General features: G+C 40.8%; 1 protein-coding gene across 4 annotated transcripts; it reads left to right on the top strand.

Annotated features, from left to right (window-relative positions):
• Window positions 1-3,012: 3,012 nt before the first annotated feature.
• On the top strand, window positions 3,013-23,484 carry LOC127416291 (tyrosine-protein kinase Blk-like). Of its 4 annotated transcripts, XM_051655554.1 has the most exons (15): window positions 3,013-3,257; window positions 3,644-3,685; window positions 3,904-3,989; window positions 4,080-4,152; window positions 4,375-4,411; window positions 4,786-4,879; window positions 5,366-5,464; window positions 13,473-13,576; window positions 15,572-15,721; window positions 16,934-17,086; window positions 18,705-18,884; window positions 20,789-20,865; window positions 21,768-21,918; window positions 22,325-22,456; window positions 23,282-23,484. In XM_051655554.1, exons 4-15 carry the CDS (start codon window positions 4,081-4,083, stop codon window positions 23,482-23,484), a joined length of 1,452 nt encoding a protein of 483 aa, XP_051511514.1. In that variant the 5' UTR covers window positions 3,013-3,257; window positions 3,644-3,685; window positions 3,904-3,989; window position 4,080. The 4 variants fall into 4 exon arrangements, with proteins under 4 accessions (XP_051511514.1, XP_051511515.1, XP_051511516.1 ...); XM_051655555.1 differs by lacking the exon at window positions 3,644-3,685; XM_051655556.1 differs by lacking the exon at window positions 3,904-3,989.
• The last annotated feature ends 4,400 nt before the right edge of the window (window positions 23,485-27,884 follow it).

Raw genomic sequence — 27,884 nt, 5'->3', positions numbered from 1 at the left:
TCAGTACCATAAACGTGGTAGTAAACCCAGCTGTCAGTGTATTTCCTCAGCATGAATCAGCAGCTTTGTGTAATAGTTTTCTGAAATTCTTTAATAACAAAATAAGAGACATAAGACTTAACATCACACCCACTACCTATGTTCTGGCTGGTCTGCCTATGTGTCATGTGCTTTTTAATCAATTTACAGCGATTTCTCTATCTTCTCTGCAGGAAATTGTAGATAAGCTGAAGCATACTGGCTCTTCATTTTATATAATTCCTCCCAGTCTTTTTAAAGATGTTTTAAGTCAATCAGCACTAACCTTTTAGATTTTATCAACAAAGGTCTTGAATTAGGAATTGTACCTGTTCATTTGAAACATGCATGTGTCCAGCCACTGCTTAAACGGCCAAATTTAGACCAAACTATTTTATCAAATTTTAGATCTGTCTCTAAACTGTAATTTATTTCAAAAATACTGAAGGCAGTTTTTCAGCAACTTTACAATTTCTTGGAAGACAGTGATATTTGTGAAATGTTTCAATCAGGCTTCAGAAGACACCACTCTACTGAGACAGCACTAGTTACGGTGTTAAATGATGTACTGTTGACTGTGGACTCTGGTAATTTTTCAATGCTTGTTCTCCTCAATCTAAGTGCTGCTTTTGACACAACTGATCACACAGTTCTGCTCATTTAGAACATTGTGTAGGCATCCAAGGGAATGCTTTGAAGTGGTTAAAATCTTATCTTGACAACAGAAGATTCTCAGTGAATATAGGTGAATTCTCATCTAGTTTAGCACCACTTACTTGTGGAATTCCACAGGGCTCCATTCTGGCACCAATTTTTTTTTCACTCTGTATGCTCCCGTTTAAGAAATATGACATTTCGTTTCACTGTTATGCGGACGATACTCAAATCTATCTGCCGCTAAAACAAAACACAAATTGCTTAGACACTTTTGTAAACTGTCTATCTGATCTAAAGGCCTGGCTGTCCTTAAACTTTCTAAATTTAAATGAAAGTAAGACTGAGGTGATAGTATTTGGCCCCTCTGAGACACAAAAAACACCTAACATTGATTTTGGGCCTTTATTTATATATGTAAAACCGTATGTAAAAAAATTGGGAGTTTATATGGATAGTGCACTGAAATTTGACAAACAAGTCAGTTCTGTGGTCAAATCCAGCTTTTTCCAACTAAGATTGCTGGCAAAGATGACTTTTAAGAACTTTGAGAGGACTATCCATGCTTTTATCACGTCTCTTGATTATTGTAATTCACTTTTCAAAGGTATTAGTCAAGTTTCCCTTTCTAGGCTCCAAATGGTGCAAAACGTAGCAGCAAGACTCCTAACTGGAGTTAAGAAGTATGAACATATCACACCAATGTTGATATCACTACACTGGCTGCTGGTACGCTATAGAATTGAAAGTTCTATTAATGGCCTTTAAATCTTTCAATGGTCTGGCACCATCCTATCTCACAGACCTCTTGTCAGAACATTGCTCAGGGAGATCTTTGTGATCCTCAAATCAGAGACTTTTAGTAGTGCCAAGGACCAGATTAAAACTTCGAGGGGATCGAGCGTTTTCAGTAGCAGCCCCAAAACTCTGGAACGGTCTTCCTGTGAGTATCAGAACCGCATCGACCATATCCAAATTTAAATCACAACTTAAAACATATTTGTTTGCGAAAGCTTTATATCAATGAGGTGTTGGTTCTTTTTTTGCCATTTTATCTATGCCCTAGAGGTGTATTGCTGTGGATTGGATTCACAAAATCCATGAATTAGGCTAAGTAAATAACAGGGCCAAAGGGAGAGATTTACATTTACATTACTTTTATCCAAAGCGACTTACAAAAGAGGAATAATACATCATTAGTGATTCATTTTAAGGAGACCGAAGTATGAAAAGTGCTGCATTACAAAGTTTCAATAGCATCAGAAAGATTGTATCCATGACAGATTAGAATATATATAATAATAATTATTACTATTATTATTTATGAGTGCATGGTTAAGTACTCATGGAAAATATGTGTTTTTAGCCATTTTTTTGAAGACAGAGAGTGAGTCTGCTTCATGGATGGAGTTGGGAAGGTCATTCCATCAAGGAGGTGCAGTGAAACTGAAAATCCAGGAAAGTGTTTTGGTGCCTCTTTGTGTTGGTTCAACAAGGCTGGTACATTGGCTGACTGCAGGCTTCTGGTAGGAACATAGTTCTGCAGAAATGATTTTAGGTACGCTGGAGCAGACCCAGTGACTGTTCTGTATGCCAGCATCAGAGCCTTGAATTTAAAAAGTGCATCAACCGGCAGCCAGTGAAAAGAGACAAGGAGTGGTGTAACATGCGCTCTCTTTGGTTCATTGAAGACCAGACGTGCTGCTGCATACTGGATCATTTGCAGGGGCCTAATTGCGCATGCAGGGAGGCCTGCAATGAGAGCATATTACCTTGAAGTTTAACTCAAGAAAACCACAATGCCCAAAAAGGGAAATGCGTCGGCTAGTCAACAACATCCTGTGACAAAGCTGCTGCTGCTGAGAGCTAAAATACTCATCTAACTTCCGAGCACTTTACACTTGTCATGCTGTTAACTGTTTCTGAGAGAAAGTTACATCTAGTTCAGGATGAGAAGTTTAAGAATAGATTAAGATGAGTTGGGAAAATTCTCTAAGTGTCTTTTTATAAAGCATGCCTTAAAAAAAAAAAAAAAAGGAACCTTATGAATTGATTTCAATATGACTTTCAATTACATTTAACATTTATGTTTCCCAAAAATCATTTACATATTTGGAATGGTTATTTCTTATACATTTTAAGGCTTCTTGGTGCCAAATAGAATTATATCATAAATTTGTGTAAATCTGAACTCTTTAGTTTCCTAAAGAGACTCCAGTTACTAAGAATGAGGATGTTCAAAAAAAATTGTTGTCCACAACTTTTATGTCTGACATCACATGCTCATCATATGTGTGTTGTTCTCTAAAGCATTCTCATAGTTTGTGAATTAAGCACTGACAGAAGAAAAGGAGGGAGGGGTAGATTAAATAAACACAACCATTGCTGTCTATTTATCTCTTTCAGCTAATGTGGTCTCTCAGGGCATATGCTGGGTCTCAAATGCATCTTTGATTGCATCTGAGCGAAAGAAAGTCTGCCTATGAATGTCAAGTTAAAGAGTGAAATACTCGTGATTCAGTTAAAACATCGCTAAGAATCTAAAGTTGGATTATATCTTATTGTATGCTGAGGCCACACAAGATGTAAGTATGAACTGAAGTGCTGATATTTTGCATTTAGAGTACGACAGATGTTGCTCTGACCATATGGTGGTTCTCTTAATATTTTCTAGCTTTTTGTAGTTTAGACTTGCATTTAAAGTTTGCTTTTTTAAAACCTCTTAATAAAAGCTTGTTATTTACTTATATACTTATTTTTATTTCTTAATATATATTTTTTAAATGAGGCATGTATTGAATGACCCTATCTAAATGGGGGAAAAAAACAATAATGCAAAAATGTTATTACATCATAGTTAATATATATATATATATATATAATATATATTATCTTGAATTTATCAAGCTATAACATGTTAAACACCTAAAACCCACATCTCTTTTTTTGGTCTGCTTATCTTTTGCATTAGTTAATCTTTTCATCCAATGGAAACTTTTGTCATACCGTAAGGGTAAGCAAATACATGCATTCTGTACATTCTGTAGTTTCAGAAATTTGCATTTGGCAGTGACTGCCTTCTAAATTAAATGTCATGTGATGCATTTATACTAATGGAAACACTGCTGAACATGTTTCTTTTAATATACCAAGCGTAAACCACCAATCTATGGTAAAATCAACATTGTATTTGGCTCGTGGTAAATTAAAATGATTTCTTCTTTTATTTAGCATGCAGTATGATGCTTCAGAATCTCTTGTGGACTAATTCAGAAATCAGAGTAGAGAATTGGGGAGACTGACACCTGTGAATATAGGTGGGAAGAAGAAATAGATTAGATTTGTTTTTTTTTTAATCAAATAAAAGCGGATGAATGATGATTAAAATTTGACATTTCTTTTTTAAGGATGGGTTGTGCTTGTAGTGACCAGAAACATCGCAAAGACTCAAAAAATTCTGCAAACTCTAACACGTCTCATGTAAGAATTGCTGGTTTTTGTGCTTAAATATTCATTTGTAATTATGACAAGCTTGATTCTGTTGAGAGAATATTTTTGTACTGTTTTATGTTTTGTCTTGCTGTGGCTCATGATGAATGCTGATTCTCTCTGTTTAACTGTAATATTCGGTTGAATATTACAGCTAAAAAAATAAAATAAAAAATAAAAATGTCATTCAATAAATAATTGGTTCATTTCCAGTTATCAAGAGAGCACAAGAAGCAAAACAACAATCAAGGTAATAATAATAACAATTATAATAATAATGATAATAATAAACATACATTTTTGACAGGCATGCAGAACTGAATAATTTTGGATGATTGTCAGTGTAGAACTTGCCATGTGAGAGTTTTTCTTTATGCATCAATAATTTGTTATTAAAATTTTTTTTTGAACACTTACAGTAGGTTGATCATGTATTATGGCCATAATGGTGCTGTTAGGTCCATTTTGCCCATCTTGTGTTCATACAAACAAGAATAATAGCTTGCATACAAATTGTCATATGGGATATGTGAAATGAGAAAAGTGGCAAATGTTATAGGTGGTATAGATGTTTTTAATATTAATGTATTTGTTTAAACTAAACGGCTTAATTTTCTTTTTTAGATGAAGACATTGCTATTGCTCAATATGACTTCCAGCCTGCTAGTGGCAGTGATCTTCAAATCAGAAAAGGAGACAGACTCAAGATTATTAAGGAGTGAGTAAACCTTGCTGATACTTTCTTGATATTTTAAGTACACAATGAAAATACACTGAAGTCTTCCAGCTTCCATGTTTTATTTGGTGAAACTCTCCATTTGTGAATGTTTGGCTTGATTATAATAAAACAGACCATTGTGCCAGATCATGTAAATTAGTAAGAACCTGAAAACTTTATAAAATGTGTGGCATAGTGGTCAAAGATCTGGGCTAATAATCAGAACACGGGATCTCCCTGCAAAGGGCGATCCATGCTGATCCACATTGTTCTTGTAGACTCGTGCTCACACATAATCCCACGTTGTACCAGGGGGATTGGCCTTTACTGTAAATTGTATAAAAGTGCCAGTTAAAATGACACATTATAATAACAAAACAAATTGTGTAAAAGATAACTAAACAAAAGAGTAAATAGCCAAATGACCACTTAATGTACAGTATGTTGTTGTTTTATTACACATTCTGTCTCATGTTTTTTTTTTAGAACTGGGGAATGGTGGTTGGTGAAGTCTTTGGTCACAGGTTATGAGGGACATATTCCAAGTGCATATGTGGCAAGAGCAGAAACATTGGAGGTGGAGAGGTAGGTTGTTGAGGACTTACATTTGTTAAGTTATCATAACTCTACAGCTACGATCAAAGGATACACCAGATATAAAAGTAATATTCATATAGATATAATTAAACAATATCACGCAAGAAGAATGCAGTTGTTCCGAATATGGCTGCAACCTGGTCTCATAGTGATAATGTGACTCTATATACATTTTTGCAAAACCTGTTAAATGTGTCTCTAGGAACAATTCCCTGCAGTTTCCAGGAGAAATGAACTCTAGAGGTGCTATAACAACTGTGTGTTTTATACACTTTCACTCAAATCATGACTGATTAAGACTTTATAAATACTTATTTTTCTCTCTATTACGCAGACCCTGCCATTTTATGATATCGACACTTTTACTCTAATCTTTTGAAAAACGATACATTTTAATGCTTGTATTACAGATCCACCTACATCTATACACTTATTCCAACACAAACAGTTTGCGCAGTAGCTCGCCTGATAGGGCGTTGAACTTAGAGTCTGAGGACTGCGGATCAAGTCCAGCCATGAACTCAAGCTACCACGTGACATAACAGAGTCATAGAAGCGGCATGAAATCATGTGGTTGGTTCAGAAAATTAGTTTTTTCATTTTGCTTCTGCATTATAAAACACTAATGGTTAGGTTTAGGTGTTGATATGGTAAGGATGTCTTTTTTTAACTTCTCATTTATATTTTAAAACACTACCGGTTAGGTTCAGCTAAAAGTTTTAGGTTAGGGATGTTTTATAAATATCCATCTAAAATTCACCTTAAAACCTTGCCTGAATACAACAAAATTTTACTTGCTTTTGGCGCCCCCAGCTGGACATTTCATTGGAAAACCTACAGCCAAATGTGTTATACAGCAAAAATGTTCATGTAAATTTAATGAGTTCAGGCTGGAATATCAGCACGATTGTGATTCAGCCATGGGCACAAGGCAGCAGTAATCTGATATTCAGTTCAACAGCATGACTGTGATATTGCTTTTATATAACAGCTCTTTAATGGTGCACTCAATAATTTTTTGTTTAAGTTGTACTGGTCATTATGGCAGTTATCTCGGACTTACACTGACACCTAGGGTCATGGATGCAGCATCATGCATACACAATAGTTTTGAATTACCGATGCCATTGCAGAAATTCACTATTTACAGTCAGCCATGATTAATGTAATCCATGAGTGGAAGTGTCCAATAACAGGGCGGTTACAGAGATTAAGCGAGTAGTATTCGGCTGGTCATGTGATCATAATTTAGCTGCCACTATCAGGGGACCCTCTTCATGTAGAATAAAACATCATGGTTACTTGTGTAACCTCCGTTCCCTGATGGAGGGAACGATACGATGTGTCGATGTAGTGACACTAGGGGTCACTCTTGGGAGCCTGAGACTCCTCTGGTCTTTGATAAAAGGCCAATGAAAATTGGCGAGTGGTATTTGCATGCCACTCCCCCGGACATACGGGTATAAAAGGAGCTGGCATGCAACCACTCATTCAGGTTTTATGCTGAGGAGCCGAGACAAGGTCCGGCCATTTCAGCGGGTAGTTCAGCATTGTGGCAGGAGGGACACAACGTCTCGTTCCCTCCATCAGGGAACGGAGGTTACACAAGTAACCATGACTTTCCCTATCTGTCACTCACTCGACGTTGTGTCGATGTAGTGACACTAGGGGTCCCTATACGAAATGCTGCAACTGGCTGAACTGTGTTACGTTAACTGGCGGTGTGTGACGGGCAGACAACTGTGTGCCTCGTAGCCAGCGCACCAGGCCGACACGTAACCTCCCCCAACATAGTTATGAGTGTCGAATGGCCCTTTGGGGACAAGTCAACTACCCAAAAGATAGAGACAGGCTAGCCCAGTCGTGGCCTCTTTTTCCCTTCTTTTTTTCCACTCCCTAAAAAAAGGGGGAATATCCGACTGGGCCGACCAGGTCTAGTCGGGGAGTGTCCCTCCCAAGGGGAGGACACGTCTGGGTGGGCCAGTAGGGTGCTACCAGGACAACCTGCTCCTCATCCTCCCTGACCTTGCACAGAGTTTGTGCAAGTAGGCTCTTTGGGGGAAACGCATATTTGCACAGGCCAGGGGGCCAGCTGTGTGCCAGCGCGTCTATGCCGAGATGTGCCTCGGTCAGGGCGTACCAGAGCGGGCAGTGGGAGGATTCTTGGGAGGCGAACAGGTTTACCTGTGCCTGTCCGAATCGACTCCAGATCAGCTGGACCACCTGAGGGTGGAGTCTCCACTCTCCCCTGAGGGTAACCTGCCGTGACAGCGCATCCGAATGTTGAGGTCGCCCAGGATGTGAGTGGCTCGCAGCGACTTGAGGTGCTGCTGACTCCAGAGGAGGAGACGGCAGGCGAGTTGTGACATACAACAAGAGCGCAGACCACCTTGGTGGTTGACATATGCTACCGTTGCCATGTTGTCTGTCTGAACTAACACGTGCTTGACCTGGATCAACGGCCGGAACCTCCGCAGGGCGAACAGAATTGCCAGCAACTCGAGGCAGTTGATGTGCCAACGTAGCCACGGGCCCATCCATAAGCCGGTGGCTGCATGCCCATTGCAAACAGTGCCCCAGCCCGTTTGGAGGTGTCTGTCATGCTCTAGGGGAACGCCTGCCAGTAGAAATGTGAGGTCGGTCCAAGGGCTGAAGAAGCGGTGACAGACCGGCGTGATGACCACGCGATGTATCCTGCGGCGCCATGCCCATCTTGGGACTTGAGTCTGAAGCCAGTGCTGAAGCGGCCTCATATTCATCAACCCGAGCGGGGTGGCCACCGCTGAGGATGCCATATGCCCCAGGAGCCTCTGAAAGAGTTTCAGTGGAACCACAGTTTTCTGTTTGAACGCCTTCAAACAGGCCAGCACCGACTGTGCACGCTCGATCATGAGGCACACTGTCAATGAGACTGAGTCTAACTCCAAACCGAGAAAAGAGATGTTCCGAACCGGGAGGAGCTTGCTTTTTTCCCAGTTGACCCGAAGCCCTAATCCGCTGAGGTGCGAGAGCACCAAGTCCCTGTGTGCACACAACATGTCCCGAGAGTGAGCTAGGATTAGCCAATCATCGAGATAGTTGAGAATGCGAATGCCCACCTCCCTTAACGGGGCAAGAGCTGCCTCTGTGACCTTTGTGAAGTCGCGAGGGGACAAGGACAGACTGAAAGGGAGGAACTTGTACTGATACGCCCGACCCTCGAATGCAAACCGGAGGAAGGGTCTGTGTCGAGGTAGAATCGAGACGAAAGTACGCGTCCTTCAGGTCTACCTCAAGGTGCCACACCATGTCGTGGCCGTGCTGAGTCTAGGGACATCGAAGCACTTACCTGGCTCCTTGTGACCACCCCGGAACAGCCTGGGACGGGGGAGGAAGAGGCCTGTCCTCGCAACCTGTGGAGACTGTCACATCGCTGGAGCGGCAGTCCTGCAAGGGTGAAAAGGTGGACGGTGGTCGTGATGACGGCCATGCACACCGGGTATGTGACCCAGGGAAGGAGGAAACCGCTCTTTTGCTGAACTGTTGGGTACCACAGCCACTTGGGCATGCGGCGAAATCAAATGAAAAGGCAACAAAAGATTCTCCACCCGGCCCTCCACCAGGGGATGGAGTGGTCTTCCTACCAGCTCCAAAGCAGTGGGTTTCGTTGACCCTGAGTCTCCCATCTCAGGGGCGCTTTGAAGCCTTTCGTGGGTTCTTGGAGGCCGGCCGTGAGACAGGTGGCGTCTGCTTCCTGCTCCACGCCGGGGCCGGCCCAAAGGGGGACGCCCTCGGCAGACTCATCCGGAAGCCCGATCGGGGCAGACGAGTGTGCTGGGGAATGGGAAGTCTGCGGGGGGATACCCGACGGAGGTGGGGTATCCCTAAATCACCCCCAGTGCTAGCTGCGCTGGCCTCATACCCGTAGGTAGAAGGACCGAGGTGGGAAGCCTCTTTTCTTACGAAAGCAAGCCGCGACCCCAAAGTTGCCATGGTCATGTTCTCGCAGTGAGAACATGAACCATCCACGAATGCTGTCTCCATGTGGGTCACGCCCAGACACGAAAGACAGCGATCATGACCGTCTGAAGTTGAGAGGTAACGACCGCAACCAGGAATAAAGCACAAACGGAAAGGCATCTTTAAAAAGACGTTCCATGTGTGCCGCTCTTTTAGAGAAATATACTCTTTTAGGAAAATATACTCTCTTTTTTCTGCCGAAGCGCCCAGGGGCGTTCTCTGCAGTGCACCAGTGCAGAGGAGGGAGAAGCCACTGAAATGCACCATCAGAACAGCAGAGGTGAATGAACAGTCAGCTCAGTAAACATCCAACGTTCGGCTCCGAAGAGAAAATCTGAATGAGTGGTTGCACGCCAGCTCCTTTTATACCCGTATGTTCGGGGGAGTGGCATGCAAATACCACTCGCCAATTTTCATTGGCCTTTTATCAAAGACCAGAAGTGTCTCGTGCTCCCAAGAGTGACCCCTAGTGTCACTACATCGACACAACGTCGAGTGAGTGACAGATAGGGAACTGCATTTATAAGGGAATTGATATTACTGGGTGCGCGGTTCCTTGTCTCAAGATGGCGCTGAGTATGGCTGCTGCGTTGCGAGCTCCGACACAACATGGCAGTGTTCTGTTTGTTTTATTCACAATTCTTATGTTTTTTGTCTTGGATGTTGTCTGCCTTATTGTCTACGACAGACAAACACTTTTGGACAATGGTTCAGAAATTTCACACCGTAAACCGGACTTCAAATTCCTCAATGCCGACCCGCTGTTTACAAACACGCAAGCGGAGCCCTTTGTCTGGGATGCACGGCTGTGGAAACACAGGAGGAAAAGGGGAAACAGAGCCGGCATTCTCATCAGAGTAAGATGCCGTGCAAATCGACCCCTGCTACCCAGTATTCTACTGGCAAATGTTCAGTCTCTGGATAACAAGCTCTGCGAGCTGAAAGCGTGGATCTCTTTTCAACGAGAGATGAGGGACTGCTGCATTATCTGCCTTACAGAAACTTGGATGTCTGTGGAGATTCCAGACTCAGCCATTGAACCCGCAGGGTTCTCCGTGCACCGAGCGGACACTCAAGGAACTGTACTCCCATACAGTTCCTTGAGTGCCCGGTCTGTGTCGGCTTGTGGCGGGATGTACACAGCAGTGATAATGACCGCTGTGAATTCCCTCGGTAGCCAGAATGGTCGACACAGAAGCATGAGAAATTCCAGATCAGGAGAGCAGAAAGACTTGATAGAATGTACGTTCCTCTGATCACAACAGGATTTGTTGATCATAAAACATACACCATCACCTCTGCTTTTAACTGAGAGGTCTGTATGGGAGAGGGAACTGTATGGGAGTATAAGTGAGCAGGAAACCACGCACCCTGAGGCCGCGTTCATTGTGACCGGGGACTTTAATAAAGCCAGTTTCAAATCAGTCGCACCAAAATACCACCAGCACATTAGTTTCAACACACGAGGGGACCGGGTTTTGGACCATTGCTACTCTCCCTTCCGGGATGGCTACAAATCCCTACCCCCCCACCATTTGGCAAATCGGACAACTCTTCCATTCTGCTTCTGCCCGCTTACAGGCAGAAACTGAAACAGGAAGCACCCACCCTCAGAACGATCCAGTGCTGGTCGGACCAATCAGACTCTACGCTACACCAACTCTAGAAGCATGTGGCAGGGAATTAACATCATCATGGACTTTAAAGGGAATAAAAACTCCGCCATGAACACCGCTGCCTCTCTCCCGGATGAGCTAAATACTTTTTATGCTCATTTTGAGGGAAATAACACCGCCCTCGTGGAGAGAGCTCTCGCGGCCGAAGCTACAGAGGTTAGTTAACTCTCCGTCTCTGTAGCGGATGTAACCCGATCCTTCCAACGGGTGAATATCCGCAAAGCCGTTGGCCCAGACGGCATTCCAGGCCGCGTCATCAGAGCGTTCACGAACCAGCTGGCTGGTGTTTTTACAGACATTTTCAACCTTTCCCTCTCTTTGTCTGTAGTCCCCACATGCTTTAAAACATCCACCATTGTACCTGTTCCAAAGCAATCAAAAATAACTTGCTTAAATGACTGGCGTCCTGTTGCTCTGACCCCCATCATCAGCAAATTCTTTGAGAGACTAATCAGAGATTACATCTGCTCTGTGCTGCCTCTCTCACTTGACCCATTGCAGTTTGCTTACCACACCAACCGCTCCACTGATGATGCCATTGCATCTACACTACACACTGCTCTCTCCCACCTGGAAAAAAAGAACACTTATGTGAGAATGCTGTTTGTAGACTACAGCTCAGCATTCAACACCATAGTGCCCTCCAAGCTAGATGAGAAACTCCAGGCTCTGGACTTAAACAGCTCACTGTGCAGCTGGATACTGGACTTCCTTTCAAGCAGACGCCAGGTGGTTAGAATAGGCAGCAATATCTCCTCATCAATGACCCTCAACACTGGAGCCCCACAGGGCTGTGTTCTCAGCCCACTCCTGTATTCCCTGTACACACATGACTGTGTGGCAACACATAGCTCCAATGCCATCATTAAGTTTGCTGATGACACGACGGTGGTAGGTCTGATCACTGACAATGATGAAACAGCCTACAGAGAGGAGGTGCACACTCTGACACACTGGTGTCAGGAGCACAACCTCTCCCTCAACGTCAGTAAGACAAAAGAGCTTGTGGTGGACTTCAGAAGAAAAGACAGAGAACACAGTCCCATCACCATCAATGGAGCACCAGTGGAGAGAGTCAGCAGCTTCAAGTTCCTGGGTGTCCACATCACTGAGGAACTCACATGGTCCATCCACACTGAAGTCATTGTGAAGAAGGCTCATCAGCGCCTCTTCTTCCTGAGATGGCTGAGGAAGTTTGGAATGAACCGCCACATCCTCACACGGTTCTACAGCAGCACTGTAGAGAGCATCCTGACTGGCTGCATCTCCACCTGGTACGGCAATAGCACAGCCCACAACCGCAAAGCACTGCAAAGGGTGGTGCGAACTGCCAGACACATCGTCGGAGGTGAGCTTCCCTCCCTCCAGGAAATATATACAAGGCGGTGTGTGAAAAAAGCATGGAGGATCATCAGAGACTCCAGCCACCCGAGCCATGGGCTGTTCTCACTGCTACCATCAGGCAGGCGATATTGCAGCATCAGGACCCGCACCAGACGACTCCATGATAGCTTCTTCCCCCAAGCAATCAGACTTTTGAACTCTTGATCTCCCACAATCAAAATACATCAGCACTGCACTTTATTACTTTTACTCTTATATCTCACACCGGACTGTCATAAATTATATTATTATTCTATATATTCTCTCTTAACGTCTTACTATCAGCCGACAGCCTGAATGTCAATACAGTACAATACAGCCTACTGTACATTCTATATATACTACTATATATACTTTTTTATTTTTATTGAATAATGTGTATCTATATTGTGCGTATTGTATACTGTACAGTATATGTTATTATTTGTATATTGTTGTGTGTAATTATGTGTATATTAGACTTTAAATTGTGTTGTGTTAATTTGATGTTATTGTAAATTGGTATATGTCTCATCACTGTTACGACTGCTATATTGATCGGAACTGCACCCAAGAATTTCACACACCATTGCACTTGTGTATATGGCTGTGTGACAATAAATGTGATTTGATTTGATTTGATTTGACTTCATCTCATGTGAGTGGTCATGATTTTATACATGTATGTTTTAAAATTACTATTCATTTATTTTGGAGTAAACCTTTTTTTAATTAGGAAAAAATTACTGAGTGCACCTTTAAAGTTAATATTGAGTAACTGACATTTCAGACACAATATGGCCAGTTATTTTGTTTCACGAGTTCGCCTGCCCATATAATCTTCAGATAATAGGTAAACGTATGTGGCTTGCTGTCCAGAAAATAGGGGCTTGAGGATGAGTCTCGACTCGATTACTAATTTACTAATTTACTAATTTATTATACATTTTCTGTTCCAGATGGTTTTTCAAGAACATGAGCCGCAGAGACACAGAGCGTCTTCTTCTGGCCCCAGGAAATATGCCTGGTTCATTTCTTGTGCGGGAAAGTGAAACAACCAAAGGTTAGATGCCAAGATATTTTAGTTTTCCTGAATATGTTTTCACATGATCACTGAATGTAATTCAGTCAACAGTTGATTGCTCCATAACAGAAGCTTAAAATTCCCCAATAGATTGCAAGGTCCTATAAACATATCTAAGAGTATTTAAAATTGACAAGAAAAGGGAAGTTTAGAACTGACTCTTCAGTGGAATGAAAATTTTTACAGATGAGTTTATTAGAGTTTAAGCTTTACTGACAGTAGGTAAATATTGGGAGTCCTTATTTTGCTTTCATTAAACAGCATCAAATGCTGTTAATGATATTAATGATTTTAATAGCATTTAATGCTGGTATTAAGTAATCATTAAATGAACTTAGCGACATCATTAGATTTCATAAGAATCTATATGTTTAATGAAGGCTGTACGGGCCATGTCTGCACTTACATCTATTGGATTTTAAAATGAATCAATAATTTAGTTTAATCATCTACAGTTAAAGGGAACTTATACATCCCAAGACTCCCCACCAATGTTCAGACCATCTATGCCAGATCCACTACAACAGCTGCAATGTTTGAGCCAATTGTTGTACAATGTGAAGTGCTGTTGGATAAAAAGAACAAGCTTTTAAGGGAAAAAAGATGTGTGCAAATCCACAGCTTTTTGCCAAGCAGTATGGTGGCTTTTTAAACAAAACATCAAGGATGTGACCTTTGCTACTGAGATCAGTGATGCAAGTAAATGTGTTTTAATGGTTTTACTTGATGTTTTTGAATGCCAGCCAGAACATTACCTTATATTGTTGAACTATTCTTAAACCCGAGGAAGTCATTTAGTGAATACAACATTAATCTAGAAACAAATTGTGTAGTTAATATAAAAATAAAACACGTACTCATTCAGCAATTTAATCACATTAATTGTTTTAATGAATTTCGTTTTAAGGTGCTGTGTAAACGATTTCAGCCATTTGGCTAAAAGCCCTCACCACTAAACCACATCTTCCTAGAGACAAGTCAGCAAAACAGATGTTCAATATGATCAGCAATCCTGAACATTAAAAATGATTCACAGGCAGAAAGTCTTTTTGATTGACTAGCTTTCTGAATGGCACAGAGACAGGTGTGATTTCTCATGACACCTACTGTATTTTAGTGACATGTGTCAGGTAGTAAGGGACATTTTATATGTGCTATTCCCAAAAAAATATATCACTTACAGCACCTTTCAATCACTTAAATGAATAGTTCACTCAAAAATGAAAAATCTCTCATTTACTCATCCTCATGCCATCCCAGATGTGTATGACATTCTTTCTTCAGCTGAACACAAACAAATATTTTCAGAAGAATATTTCAGCTCTGCAAGTCCTTACAATGCAGGTGAATGGGTACCAACATTTTGAAGCTCAAAAAGCACATAAAGCAGCATAAATGTAATCCATATGATTCCAGTGGTTTAATCCATGCCTTCTGAAGTGATATGATAGGTGTGGGTGAGATCAAAATTAAAGTTCTTTTTACAATAAATTCTCCTCCCTACCTAGTAGGTGGAGATATGTGGATCACCAAAAACACAAGAAGAAGAATGTGAAAATAAAAGTGGAGATTTATAGTAAAAAAGGGCTTAAATATTGATCAGTTTCTCACCCACACTTATCATATCACTTCTGAAGACATGGATTTAACCACTAGAGTTGTATGGATTACTTTTATGCTGCCTTTATATGCTTTTTTTGAGTTTCGATATTTTTGTACCCATTTACTTGCATTGTATGGTCCTACAGAGTTGAGATATTCTTTTTAATCTTCATTTGTGTTCAGCAGAAGAAACAAAGCCATACAGATTTGGAGCAACATTAGGGTGAGTAAATAGAATTTTCATTTTTAGTTGAACTATTCTTTTAATTATTTCTGAGCAGAAACTGACAGGTTCTGCTGGATGCTAATTGAGTACAATTTAATGATCAGTTTTGTCATTTAACAGGTGTATATCTTAATATTCCTGTGCAGGTGCTTTCTCTCTGTCTATTAGAGATTCCACACCAGAGCAAGGTGATGTTGTCAAGCACTATAAGATCCGTGCCCTTGATAATGGAGGTTTCTACATCTCTCCATCCACATCCTTTTCTTCTCTACAGGAACTAGTGAAGTTTTACTCCAGTAAGTACAACAGGAATGCCACTGGATAATAATGGTTTTAAAACAATACACAGTAATGCTCTCCAAACATAAAAAGTAAAGTGAACACCTACTTGTATCAGAAAAATGAGTGTGTTAATTTAAATCCTCCTCTCTGCAAAGCAGAAAACTACTTCTGTACACAAAAGCCTCCACCCCCAGAAGCTGATATACAGTTATAATGCTAATTAACAGTCACCTTTTCCTCAGTAATACAAAATCAGGTTTACTGTAGATGTATGTGTACTGAACATAAAATCAAAAGTGAGGGAGATATTTTATTAGATTGTTACTACACTAAAGGCCACTTGCCTTATTCACAGTATGCTTTTTGTGGTTGTAGCTGTGTTGACTTCACAAACAGTTGCTTTAACCACTAGATAAAAAGGTCAGCTTCAGTCTCAGATTGTAATCTGCATATTCACCCCATTTTGGTTAGCTGTGTCTTTTTATAGAAGTGTTTTCAAGTCACAAATGTCACTCTTTATTTCCATATTTCACAATAGGCTTCTAGTTCTCCAAACAGACTTGTACCTACAAAATCTGTAAAAAGATAATCATGTTGTTTAATTTCTGTGAAAATATATATTTGATCAATCTAGATGCTGATTTTTTTTTTCTTTCTTTCACATAGTACACATTCTTTCATTCAAAAACAGCTAGACGCAGCACAGCGGTATAAAATGCAGGGGTCTTGAGATGCATTTTTTAACTTCTTTAATTACTTTTAACTTGACACCTCTGCTGAAAAACAATCTTAAACCAGCCTTAGCTGGTTCGCTGGTCTTAGCTTGTTTAAAATGATTTAAGCAGTACAAGATGTTGTTCAGCTGATTTAGCCAGTCGACCAGTTGGTTTCCCAGTCTGACAAGCTGAAATGTACCCAAAACCCCTTTAAAACTCCCCAGGCTGGGAGAACCAAATAAGGCCAGCAAAATTTCTTTGGCTGGGTTAAGCATTTATTTATTTATTATTATTATTTTTTTTTTTATCAGAGACAATGTCTAAAAAACACAGCGCTCATGGTGCAAGATGTTGATTAAAAAAAAGACGTCTGACTGTCAGACATGTGTCCATTGGCCAACAATTAGAAAATAGCACAGACAGAATTCAAGTGAGGCATTCTGTGTGAACGGCCCCTTACTCTACTCTTAACATTCTTACTGTCTCCCCAAACTTCTTTAATGTGCATAGGGACAGCAGATGGTCTGTGCCAGAGGCTAGGAAGTCCCTGTAAGACTGCTGCCCCTCAGAGACCCTGGGCTCAAGATGAGTGGGAGATACCCAGGGAGACTCTGAAGATGGTGAAAAAACTAGGTGCTGGCCAGTTTGGAGAAGTGTGGATGGGTAAGAAAAGTTCTGTTTTTTCTTTTTTCTTTTTAACATAAAATGGAAAATTATAATATTTTAGCATTACGCAAATATCATTTTGTTCTCCTCACTTAAAGGAATAGTAAAAAAAAAGAAAAAAAAAAAGAAAAATCCCAAAATGATAGTCCCAAAAATGAAAATTCTCTCATCATTTACTCACCCTCATGCTATCCCAGATGTGTTACTTTCTTTCTTCTGCAAGAACACAAATAAAGATTTTTAGAAGAAAATCTCAGCTCTGTAGGTCCAAATCAAATCAAATCAAATCAAATCACTTTATTGTCACACAGCCATATACACAAGTGCAATGGTGTGTGAAATTCTTGGGTGCAGTTCCGATCAACATAGCAGTCGTAACAGTGATGAGACATATACCAATTTACAATAACATCAAATTAACACAAAACAATTTAAACATCTGTTATACACATAATTACACTCAACAATATACAAATAATAACATACACTGTACAGTATACAATACGCTGTTTTTTATTTTTATTTTTTTACTATATAGATACACATTATTCAATAAAAATTAACAAAAAAAAATCTAAAAAAAAAAGTTTAGTTTAGGTCCATAGTTTAGTTTAGTTTTGTGTAAACTTAAAAAGAAGTGTATGGTGAACAAAACTTGGAAGTTCCAAAAAAGCACATAAAGGCAGCATAAAAGTAGTCCATACAGCTCCAGTGTTTTAATCCATGTCTTCTAAAGCATTTTGGATGCTAAATACTAGGATTTAAACTTGCTAGTGATGCATATACAGAGTGCTAGATGGCGCTAGGAAGCGTAATCAAGCATGAAATTATGATCGCCAAGGAGACTGTTTATGTCATGATTTATAGTGAAAAATGTGTTACATTTTGGTGTGTTCTCATCCAAAATCAATTGGATTGCTTCAGAAAATTAAAACACTTGAGTCCTATGAATTAATTTTATGCTGCCTTTATGTGCTTTTTGGAGCTTCAAAGTTTTGGTCACCATTCACTTGCATTGTATGGAAACACAGAGCTGAGATATTCTTGTAAAAATCTTTGTTTGTGTTCATCAGAAGAAAGTCATACATCTGGGATGGCATGAGGGTGAGTAAATAATGACAGAATTTAGATTTTTAGGTGAACTTTCCCCTTATTAATCCACTGTCTCTTCTATACTTGCAAACTGGCCCTTATTATAGTATGCTGAAAGGCATGTGCCCATGTGTCAAGTGGCTTTGTCATATCGCAGCCACACAAATGCTAAATTAATTACACCTCACATGGCTTTGACTTTGACCACCAAGGTAAACATTAATGAGAGGATACAAACACTTCTGACCTAATTTCTCTTACCTTATGTGTACCTGCAAACTTCTCCAAACTTTTTTTTTAATCATAACATAATTTTGTAATACCTAAAGTCACAATGCATAATATCTGATTATGAATTATTGATTCTGAGAATCTTTCTCAGGAATCTTACCATGAGACTAAAAGTAATCTGTAGTGACCATTGTGTTCATTGAGCCGCAGTGGTTCAAGGATTTGTGCCATGAGCTTTTTTTAATAAAACTTAGCTCACACCACTGTGTGTGCCTGTGGCTCTTGTTTGAAGGATTCTATAAAAACAGCCAGAAAGTGGCCGTTAAGACTTTGAAGGAAGGCACCATGGAGCCAGAGGCTTTCCTACAGGAGGCTAATCTGATGAAGCAGCTCCAGCATGAGAGACTGGTGAAATTACATGCTGTGGTCACCAAGGAGCCCATCCTCATTGTCACAGAATTCATGGCAAATGGTGAGTATTACTAAAAAATATACTTCGATCAGCCACAACGTTAAAACCACCTGCCTAATATTGTGTAGGTCCCCCTTGTGCCGCCAAAACAGTACCAACCCGCATCTCAGAATAGCATTCTGATATTATATTCTTCTCACCGCAATTGAACAGAGCGGTTATCTGAGATATCGTAGACTTTGTCAGCTCGAACCAGTCTGGCCATTCTCTGCTGACCTCTCTTATCAACAAGGTGTTTCCGTCTGCAGAATTGCCGCTCACTGGATGCTTTTTGTTTTTGGCACCATTCTGAGTAAATTCTAGGGACTGTTGTGTGTGAAAATCCCAGGAGATCAGCAGTTACAGAAATACTCAAACCAGCCCATCTGACACCAACAATCATTCATGCGATTATCTAATCAGCCAATCATGTGGCAGCAGTGCAGTGCATAAAATCATGCAGATACAGGTCAGGAGCTTCAGTTAATGTTCACATCAACCATCAGAATGGGGAAAAAATGTGATCTCAGTGATTTGGACCGTGGCGTGATTGTTGGTGCCAGAAGGGCTGGTTTGAGCATATCTGTAACTGCTGATCTCCTGGGATTTTCATGCACAACAGTCTCTAGAATTTACTCCGAATGGAGCCAAAAACAAAAAACATCCAGTGAGCAGCAGTTCTGCAAATGGAAACACCTTGTTGATGAGAGAGGTCAACAGAAATTTGTACATATCTGTCTGCATTAATGGTGCTATCACAGATGTGCGAGTTACCCATGCCATGGTCACTGACACACCCATTGCCCATTCAGACACTGGCTTTTGGACCTGACGCTGATAACATCTTGGATGGTCCATTTCCTCTTTGGCCCGAGAACACAACAGCTGTGTTTTTCAAACACTATTTGAAATGTGGACTCGTCAGACCAAAAAACATGGTTCCACTGTTTTACTTTCCATCTAAGATAAGACCGAGCCCAGAGAAGTCGGTAGCGCTTCTGGACAGTGTTGATATATGGCTTCTGCTTTGCATAGTAAAGTCTTAACTTGCATCTGTGGATGCAGGGGAGAATGGTTTTGACTAACAAAGGTTTACTAAAGTTATCCCAAGCCCATGTTCATATCCATAACAGATGAATTATGTTTTTTAAGACAGTGCTGTCTGAGAGGTCAGAGATCACGTGCATTCAGAAGTGGTTTTTGTCTTGCCCTTTATGCACAGAGATTTGAAAAGATTCCTTTAATCTTTTAACTATATTGTGCAATGTAGATGTAGAATGTTTTTGGGCATTCTACTCAATGTGAAATGCCCAAAATCCTTCCAATTTGTCTTTGGGGAACATTGTTCTCAAATGCTGGATTATTTGTTGAAGCATCTGTTGGCAAATTGACAAGTCTCAAATGATCCTTGCTCTTGAAGGACTAGGCTGTTTTTGGAGGCTCCCTATATACTATGACATGATTGCATAACCTGTTTAACATCTCCTGTTTCACATCGCCTTGTTATTTCAACTCGTCAAATTGTTATTAGTCTTAAATTGCCCCTGTCTCAACTTTTTTGGAGCGTGTTGCAATCAACTCAAAGTAATTTGACATTTCTGTACATTTAAAATAAAAAAAAATAAAATAAAATAAAATAAAAAAAACAAACAAACAATGAAATTCACAAGGAAAAACATCATATAATGTTTAGTTTATTACTTTCATTATAGTAAAAGGTGAATATAATTTACAAATCAGTCCTTTTTGTTTTTATTAGCATTTTTTTATACTGTCCCAACTTTTTTGGAATTGGGGTTGCATTTTTGCTGGAAAATAAGACAAAAATACTAATTAAGAAAATTTTTTTTTATTTATTTAGTTATTTATTTTTATTTTTTTTGCAGTGTATCCAGGTTGTACATTGTTTCTTTTTTCTTTTTAAGGAAGCTTGTTAGACTTTCTAAAGACAGAGGATGGCCATAAATTAAGACTTCCCAAGCTGATTGATATGACTGCTCAAGTAAGTATAATTTAAACATTTTCATGGATATAGACCAATTATGATTTTTCTTGATTGTCTTCATTGCTTGTCAGAAAATAAGTAATATTTTGATGGCAATGCATATTTGAAAGCAGCAGTTCATTACTGTTTTTCAGAAACAGGATACATTTTCACACATTGCATGGAAACCTGCATATTAATTACTGGGGTTAATTCAGACTGACACTAATTTAGGCACCTACTGTGCATGAATTTTAGCAGACTATATTAAGAACTGTTGTCTCACACCAGACACTCACAGAGACATGTAGAGGAAACAGTCTTTGTTTTTTAAAGCTTGCTTAAGTTAACAACCTCCCCAAAATGAGATTATTATCTTCTGGGCAGGAATTTACGTCATTTTTTTTTTTTTTTTTTTTTTTATCGTGAACCCGCGTAACTGCTTCAAAATCTTCAAGAAAGCAACTTCCTGTTAGAGCCCACTTTGTAGATGATGCCGGCAACTGTTTTTCATAGTCTGCATTTCAAATGTTTGAAAGGAGTGACTTATGGCTATTGGATGAGACAATCTGAACAAGCTCAGATGCAAATCTTTGGGAATTTTTTATTGTAAACACTGACTCTCAAAATTATTTAATTATTATGGGATTGTGTTCTGGTACAGAATGTTTTTAACAAAAATAAAAACCTTGAAATATTCTGTTTGCTTGAGAATTCAGGCCCTGCTTTTTTGTTATTTGAGAGGCTAAGCCACACTGAAATACATTTTGAATTAATTTTAATAATATCACAGATTCACTAAAGATTTTAATTCATGATTGGCTGTTTTTTAAATAAGCAACTAGTGAAATTATTTTTCACAGTAAATGTTGTTACCCATCTAGACCAATTAACTATACACTCTCCACTCTGTAAAACAGATTGCAGAGGGCATGGCTTACATAGAAAGGAAAAACTACATTCATAGAGACCTGCGTGCCGCTAATATTCTAGTCTCTGAGACTCTGCACTGCAAAATAGCAGACTTTGGCCTTGCCAGGATCATAGAATCTGAATACACTGCACAAGAAGGTAAATATATGAATTTACTCCCATTGCACTTTCTTCTTTTTTTTTCCACTGCCGCAGATTAATTGGCACCAGTACGTGTTGACATTTAGTTTAGTATATAAAGTATGTACTAACATATCTGAACTTTATGAGTGGGTGCCATTTACTGATAATCAAAATATCAGGCAGAAGCTATGTCTACTCTATCATTTTTTAAGTGACATTGCATTTTATGGTAAAATCTGCTTTTCCTGTGGTTTTATTAATAGCCATTTTAGTTGATACCATCAACCATGCAAAGCATTTTCCACCTCCTAATTTACAAAGTATTTCTTCATGCACCTATCTCTGTTCAACACCACCCCTGTGAAAGTTTAACTCTTTTTCTCCCTTTTACCTCCTGTCGCCATGTCTTTTCAACCATCAGGTGCAAAATTCCCTATTAAGTGGACAGCTCCTGAGGCCATTAACTTTGGCACTTTCACCATTAAGTCAGATGTGTGGTCTTTTGGAATTCTTCTGACAGAGATTGTCACATATGGCAGAGTACCTTATCCAGGTAATACATCTCTCTCTCTCTCTCTCTCTCTCTCTCTCTCTGTGGCTTCCGTATCAATTTGGTATGTTATTGGCTGTCCTTGTGTGTATGTCAGGCTTTTGCACCATTCAGGAATGAACTGAGAATGGCTTTTAAATTCCAATTCAGTTGTTGAATTGAGGTAGCAAACAGGATGTACAGTAGTTCAAATGGAAATTTAAGGAAGTAGAATTAAAATGTAATGCAACTCAAATTAATTAATTTAATTGCTGTAAGTGTTAATTTATTTTTAAAATTTTCTGAAAGCACTTTAACATTGGCCTCATCACCCATAAACATGTTATTATATACACAACATATAGGGCACTTCCATAAATTAACTTTCATTATATGGACCATGGTTGACTAATATAATTTCTCTGAATGCTTTAATTTACCCCAAAGTCTTCAAAGTTGAGCCAAATAACATAATGCAGGCTTGCAAGATGGAAACCTTAAACAGAATACTCAAGTTATTTGTTCTTGCCCATTTTGTTGTTGTGCAGAAATAATGAAATTCCTCTTTTGTGTGACTGTGTTGAATTTCTTGGAACTGCAATTAGTAAATTCCTCTTCCTATCATTCCAATTCAAATTCAAATTCAGCATGGAGTAGAGTATGGCCAATTCAATTTGGATTTCAAGTCATAAATCAAAAGGGCCACCCATTCTTATTTTTTACCTAAGTCTGGTGTGTCTGTAAAATGTATGTATGCTCAAAGGTAAAATAGTGGTTAGATGGTTAAATCTTCCAAAACTTTAAACCTTTAACAACATGGCTGTACTCTCCTCACTGGTGTTACTGTAGGCATGACGAATCCAGAAGTGATCCGTTACCTTGACAGTAACTATAGGATGCCATGTCCTGATGGCTGCCCAGGAGAGCTCTACGACATCATGCTAAAGTGCTGGAACGAAAGGCCAGAGGACAGACCCACCTTTGACCACCTACAGGACATACTCAATGACTACTTCATTGCCACTGAGGGCCAGTACGAGATGCACCCATAGCCCTTGCATCCCAACTGTTATGTGCAATGAAGGAATAGATAGACTGAAAGAGGGATGGACAAATATACACATGGAATGAATATAATTTAATTAATTATATTTTTATCTATCACACATTTGCACATATACAGTGAAATTCTTTTTCTTTTCACATATCCCAGCTAAGCTGGGGTCAGAGTGCAGGGTCAGCCATGATACAGCACCCCTGGAGTAGATAGGGTCAAGGGCCTTGCTCAAGGGCCCAACAGTGGCATCTTGGCAGTGCTGGGGCTTGAACCCCTGACCTTCTGATCAGTAACCCAGAGCCTTAACTGCTGAGCCACCACTGCCCCTATATGAATATGAAACGGAAGGATGAACTAAGCCCAGGACCAAAAGATATATCATGGGAGATATACCCATCATTGTATATAAGTAAATATGTATTTATTACTTTTCACTGCTTCTGTTCTCATGGTTTAATGTATTTCTTTGGTGGCTCATGGTGGATTTGTGGTGTCTTCTTCGGATATTTTATAAATCTTTTAAAGGTGATGTGTGTAATTTTTAGTTTAATGTTAAAAAATACTTTATTCTTTCCCAGGATAAGACATTTGTTGGTTGATTCCCCCCCAGAAGTGCAAACAGATGGCTATGTGGCACTTTCAAAACATTGCTCTATTTGTTAGAGCATCCCAACCAGCTTGACATTGCAATATTGGCTCAATGATGTGAGTTTGGGGCAGAATCTGTTTGGGAAACCTGTTTAAAATCATTATTTGTGCAATTTGTAAATTACACATTTCATCTTTAAAACACTGTGATATAGCAAAACATAACCATAACACAATTCGCATTTAAGTGCCAGTAAAAACAAGATACCTTACTCTGAAGTTTCAGTAAAACTATTCACAGATATTTAACATTACCATTGCACATTAACTGTGGCTCCATTGAACTTTGAACTGAAGTGAATGTGTGTTAAATGTGTTCTCAAGAGATCTGACAACCGATTGCATGATCAGAGAAGATTTCATGCAGGAAACCATAAAATGAACACAATCATTACTTAGGCTTCCTCCTGAGATTAAAGACTGACTGAATGTTCCATTCATCAGGAATTGTTTGAAGGTTTTAAATTTACTGATAACACAGTAGAGTGGATGGCTATTATTTACTAACATATGGCATTTGTGTGTTAATGTAATGATACTCTATATCCACCCTTAGGAAAAATGTTACCTTTCTTATTTGTGCAGTTTTTTTTTTTTTTTTGAACTATTATTATCATCCAAAATGTTCTGGAAAGATATACAGAATACATGTTTTTTTTTTTTTTTTTTTAATGTTCACTTGAAAGAGGGTTTAATTCTTAATTGATATTTTAAAATGGTGCTGTTTAGCTTTGGGGCGAATCTTTCCCTTTCCCTGTCTGTCACTCACTCAATGTTGTGTTGATGTGTCAGTGCTGAACCTATGGGTATGAGGCCTGCTGGTTAGCACTGGGGGCGATTTGGGGACATCAATGGGACCACCTCCACCGGGTATCCCCCCACAGATCTCCCATTCCCCAGCACGCTCGCTTGCCCCGGTCGGGCGCTCGGAGATGAAGAAAGGGTTCTACATCCCTTACTTCATTGTACTGAAGAAAGGTGGTGGGTTGCGACCAATCCTGGACCTGCGAGTACTGAACCGGGCTTTGCACAGACTCCCGTTCAAGATGCTGATGCAAAAACGCATTCTAGTGAGCGCCCGGCATCAAGATCGGTTCACGGTGGTAGACCTGAAGGACTCGAACTTCCACGTCTTGGTCATACCTCGACACAGACCATTCCTGCGGTTTGCCTTCGAAGACCAGGCGTACCAGTACAAGGTCCTACCCTTCGGCCTGTCCTTGTCCCCTCACATCTTCACAAAGGTCGTAGAGGCAGCCCTTGCCCCACTAAGGGAAGTGGGCATCCGCATCCTCAACTATCTCGATGACTGGCTAATCCTAGCTCACTCTCGAGAGTTGCTGTGCGCACCTCGTGCTCCGGCACCTCAGCCAACTGGGGCTTCGGGTCAACTGGGAAAAGAGCAAATTCTCCTCGGTTCAGAGCATCTCTTTTCTCGGTTTGGAGTTGGACTCAGTCTCAATGACAGCACGCCTCACGAACGAGTGCGCACAGACGGTGCTGAACTGTCTGAAGGTGTTCAGATGGAGAACAGAGGTCCTACTGAAATTTTTCAGAGGCTCCTGGGGCATTTGGCATCTGCAGCGGTGGCCACACCGCTCGGGTTGATGCATATGAGACCGCTTCAGCACTGGCTTCAGACTCGAGTCCCGAGATGGGCATGGCGCCGCGGGACACATCACGTGACCATCACGCCGATCTGTCACCGCCTCATCAGCCCTTGGACCGACCTTGCATTTCTACGGGCAGGGGTTGCCCAAGAGCAGGTCTCCAGGCACGTCGTGGTTACAACAGAAGCCTCCAAGACGGGCTGGGGCACCGTATGCAACAGGCACACAGCTGCCGACTCCTGGACTGGCCCGCGGCTGCGTTGGCACATCAACTGCCTAGAGTTGTTGGCAGTTCTGCTCGCCCTGCGGAGGTTTCGGCCGTTGATCCAGGGCAAGCACGCGTTGGTCCGGACAGACAACACAGTGGCAGTAGCGTACATCAACCACCAAGGCGGTCTATGCTCCCATTGCATGTCACAACTCGCCCGCCGTCTCCTCCTCTGGAGTCAGCAGCACCTCAAGTCGCTACGAGCCACTCACATCCCGGGCGACCTCAACACCACAGCGGATGCGCTGTCACATCAGGTTATCCTCAGGGGAGAGTGGAGACTCCACCAAACTGCGTCTTCCTTGGGCAGAGGTCCCTCGCCATGCTCTGTAGAAACTCCTCCCCCTTCAGGTAGGACCTACCATGGGACCTCTCCACATGACATACTTCCGACAAGACTCGATAAGACCTTGTGACATATTCCATTCAGAATGACCCTGCCCCCCCCCCCCCTTTGGGCAGAATGTGGTCTCCGCTGTGTCTTCCCCCTGGGAGGGACACTCCCTGACGCAGACACTTATGGCTCCCAGTCAGTTAACAATTTCCACTCTTTTTGGGGAGAAAAGAGAGGGAAAAGAGGCCTCGGCGGGGCTAGACTGTCCCTATAGTTGGGCAGCCGACTTGTTCCTAATGGACCGTTCGACGCTCATAAGAGCGTTGGGGGAGGTTACTTGATGGCCTGGTGCGCAGGCTACAAGGCACACAGCAGTCTGCCCGTCACACACCGGCAGTTCACATAACACAGTTCAGCTAGTTGTGGCGTTTTGTAAAGGGACCCCTAGTGTCACTACATCGACACAAAGTCGAGTGAGTGACAGATAAGGAACGTCCTGGTTACTTTCATAACCTCCGTTCCCTGATGGAGGGAACGAGACGTTGTGTCCCTCTTGCCACAACGCTGAACTACCAGCTTCAATGAATAGAATTCTCGGCTCCTCAGCACAAAACCTGAATGAGTGGTTGCATACCAGCTCCTTTTATACCTGTATGTCCGGAGGAGTGGCATGCAAATTCCACTCGCCAATTCTCATTGGCCTATTTTTAAAAAAGCAGTGGTGTTTGGGGCTCCCAAGAGTGACCCCTAATATCACTGCATCGACACAACCTCTCGTTCCCTCCATCAGGGAACAGAGGTTACGAAAGTAATCAGGACGTTACTTAGTGTAAAGTTCTGGTACTGGTTGCTCAGATGAATGTGAGGAACGCATGCATTCATACAAAACCAATCCCTGCTTTAAACTCACCCCTGGGGCTTTTATATGTTTAGAGATAACTGAGTGAGAATGCAACCAACACCCAAGAGCTTCTCCTTTGGTTTCCTGCCTGCCAGTCCGCAGTGGAAACAGGAAGCATTGAGTCAGCATTCCTCACAATAAGTACTCTATGACTTGTAATTCCAACCATTTGGCAGAAGTTTGCATCCACACTCATTGAAAATCATAGGTGTCCAGTTCAGCAAATGCTTTCAGAAAGGTTTACCTGGAAACTGCATGCTGAGACCTAAGTTACAATGATGCTCTGAAGATACAGGACTTTGGACTTTCCTACTCTATTTAGTGCAGGATTTAAAGGGACTGTTCACTCAAAAATAAAACTCATGTTCACCCTTTTTCACCCTCATTCACCCTCATGTTGTTCCAAACCTGTATGCTTTTCTTTTTTCTAAGGAACACAAAAGGAGATGTTTGGCAGAATATTAGCCTCAGTCACCAATCACTTTTATTGTATGGAAAAAAAGATGCATGATATTGAAAGGTGACTAAGGCTGCCATTCTGTCTAACATGTCCAGTTGGGTTTTGAATGGCATGAGGGTGAATAAATGATGACAAGTTTTATTCTTTGTTATGTATTTAGGTTATGCTTCATGC

The sequence above is a fragment of the Myxocyprinus asiaticus genome, chromosome 25 (genome assembly GCF_019703515.2).
Source record: "Myxocyprinus asiaticus isolate MX2 ecotype Aquarium Trade chromosome 25, UBuf_Myxa_2, whole genome shotgun sequence".
NCBI classification, from domain to species: Eukaryota; Metazoa; Chordata; class Actinopteri; order Cypriniformes; family Catostomidae; genus Myxocyprinus; species Myxocyprinus asiaticus.
The sequence above is the reverse complement of the archived record's forward strand: the minus strand, read 5'-3'. Positions and strand labels throughout refer to the sequence as shown.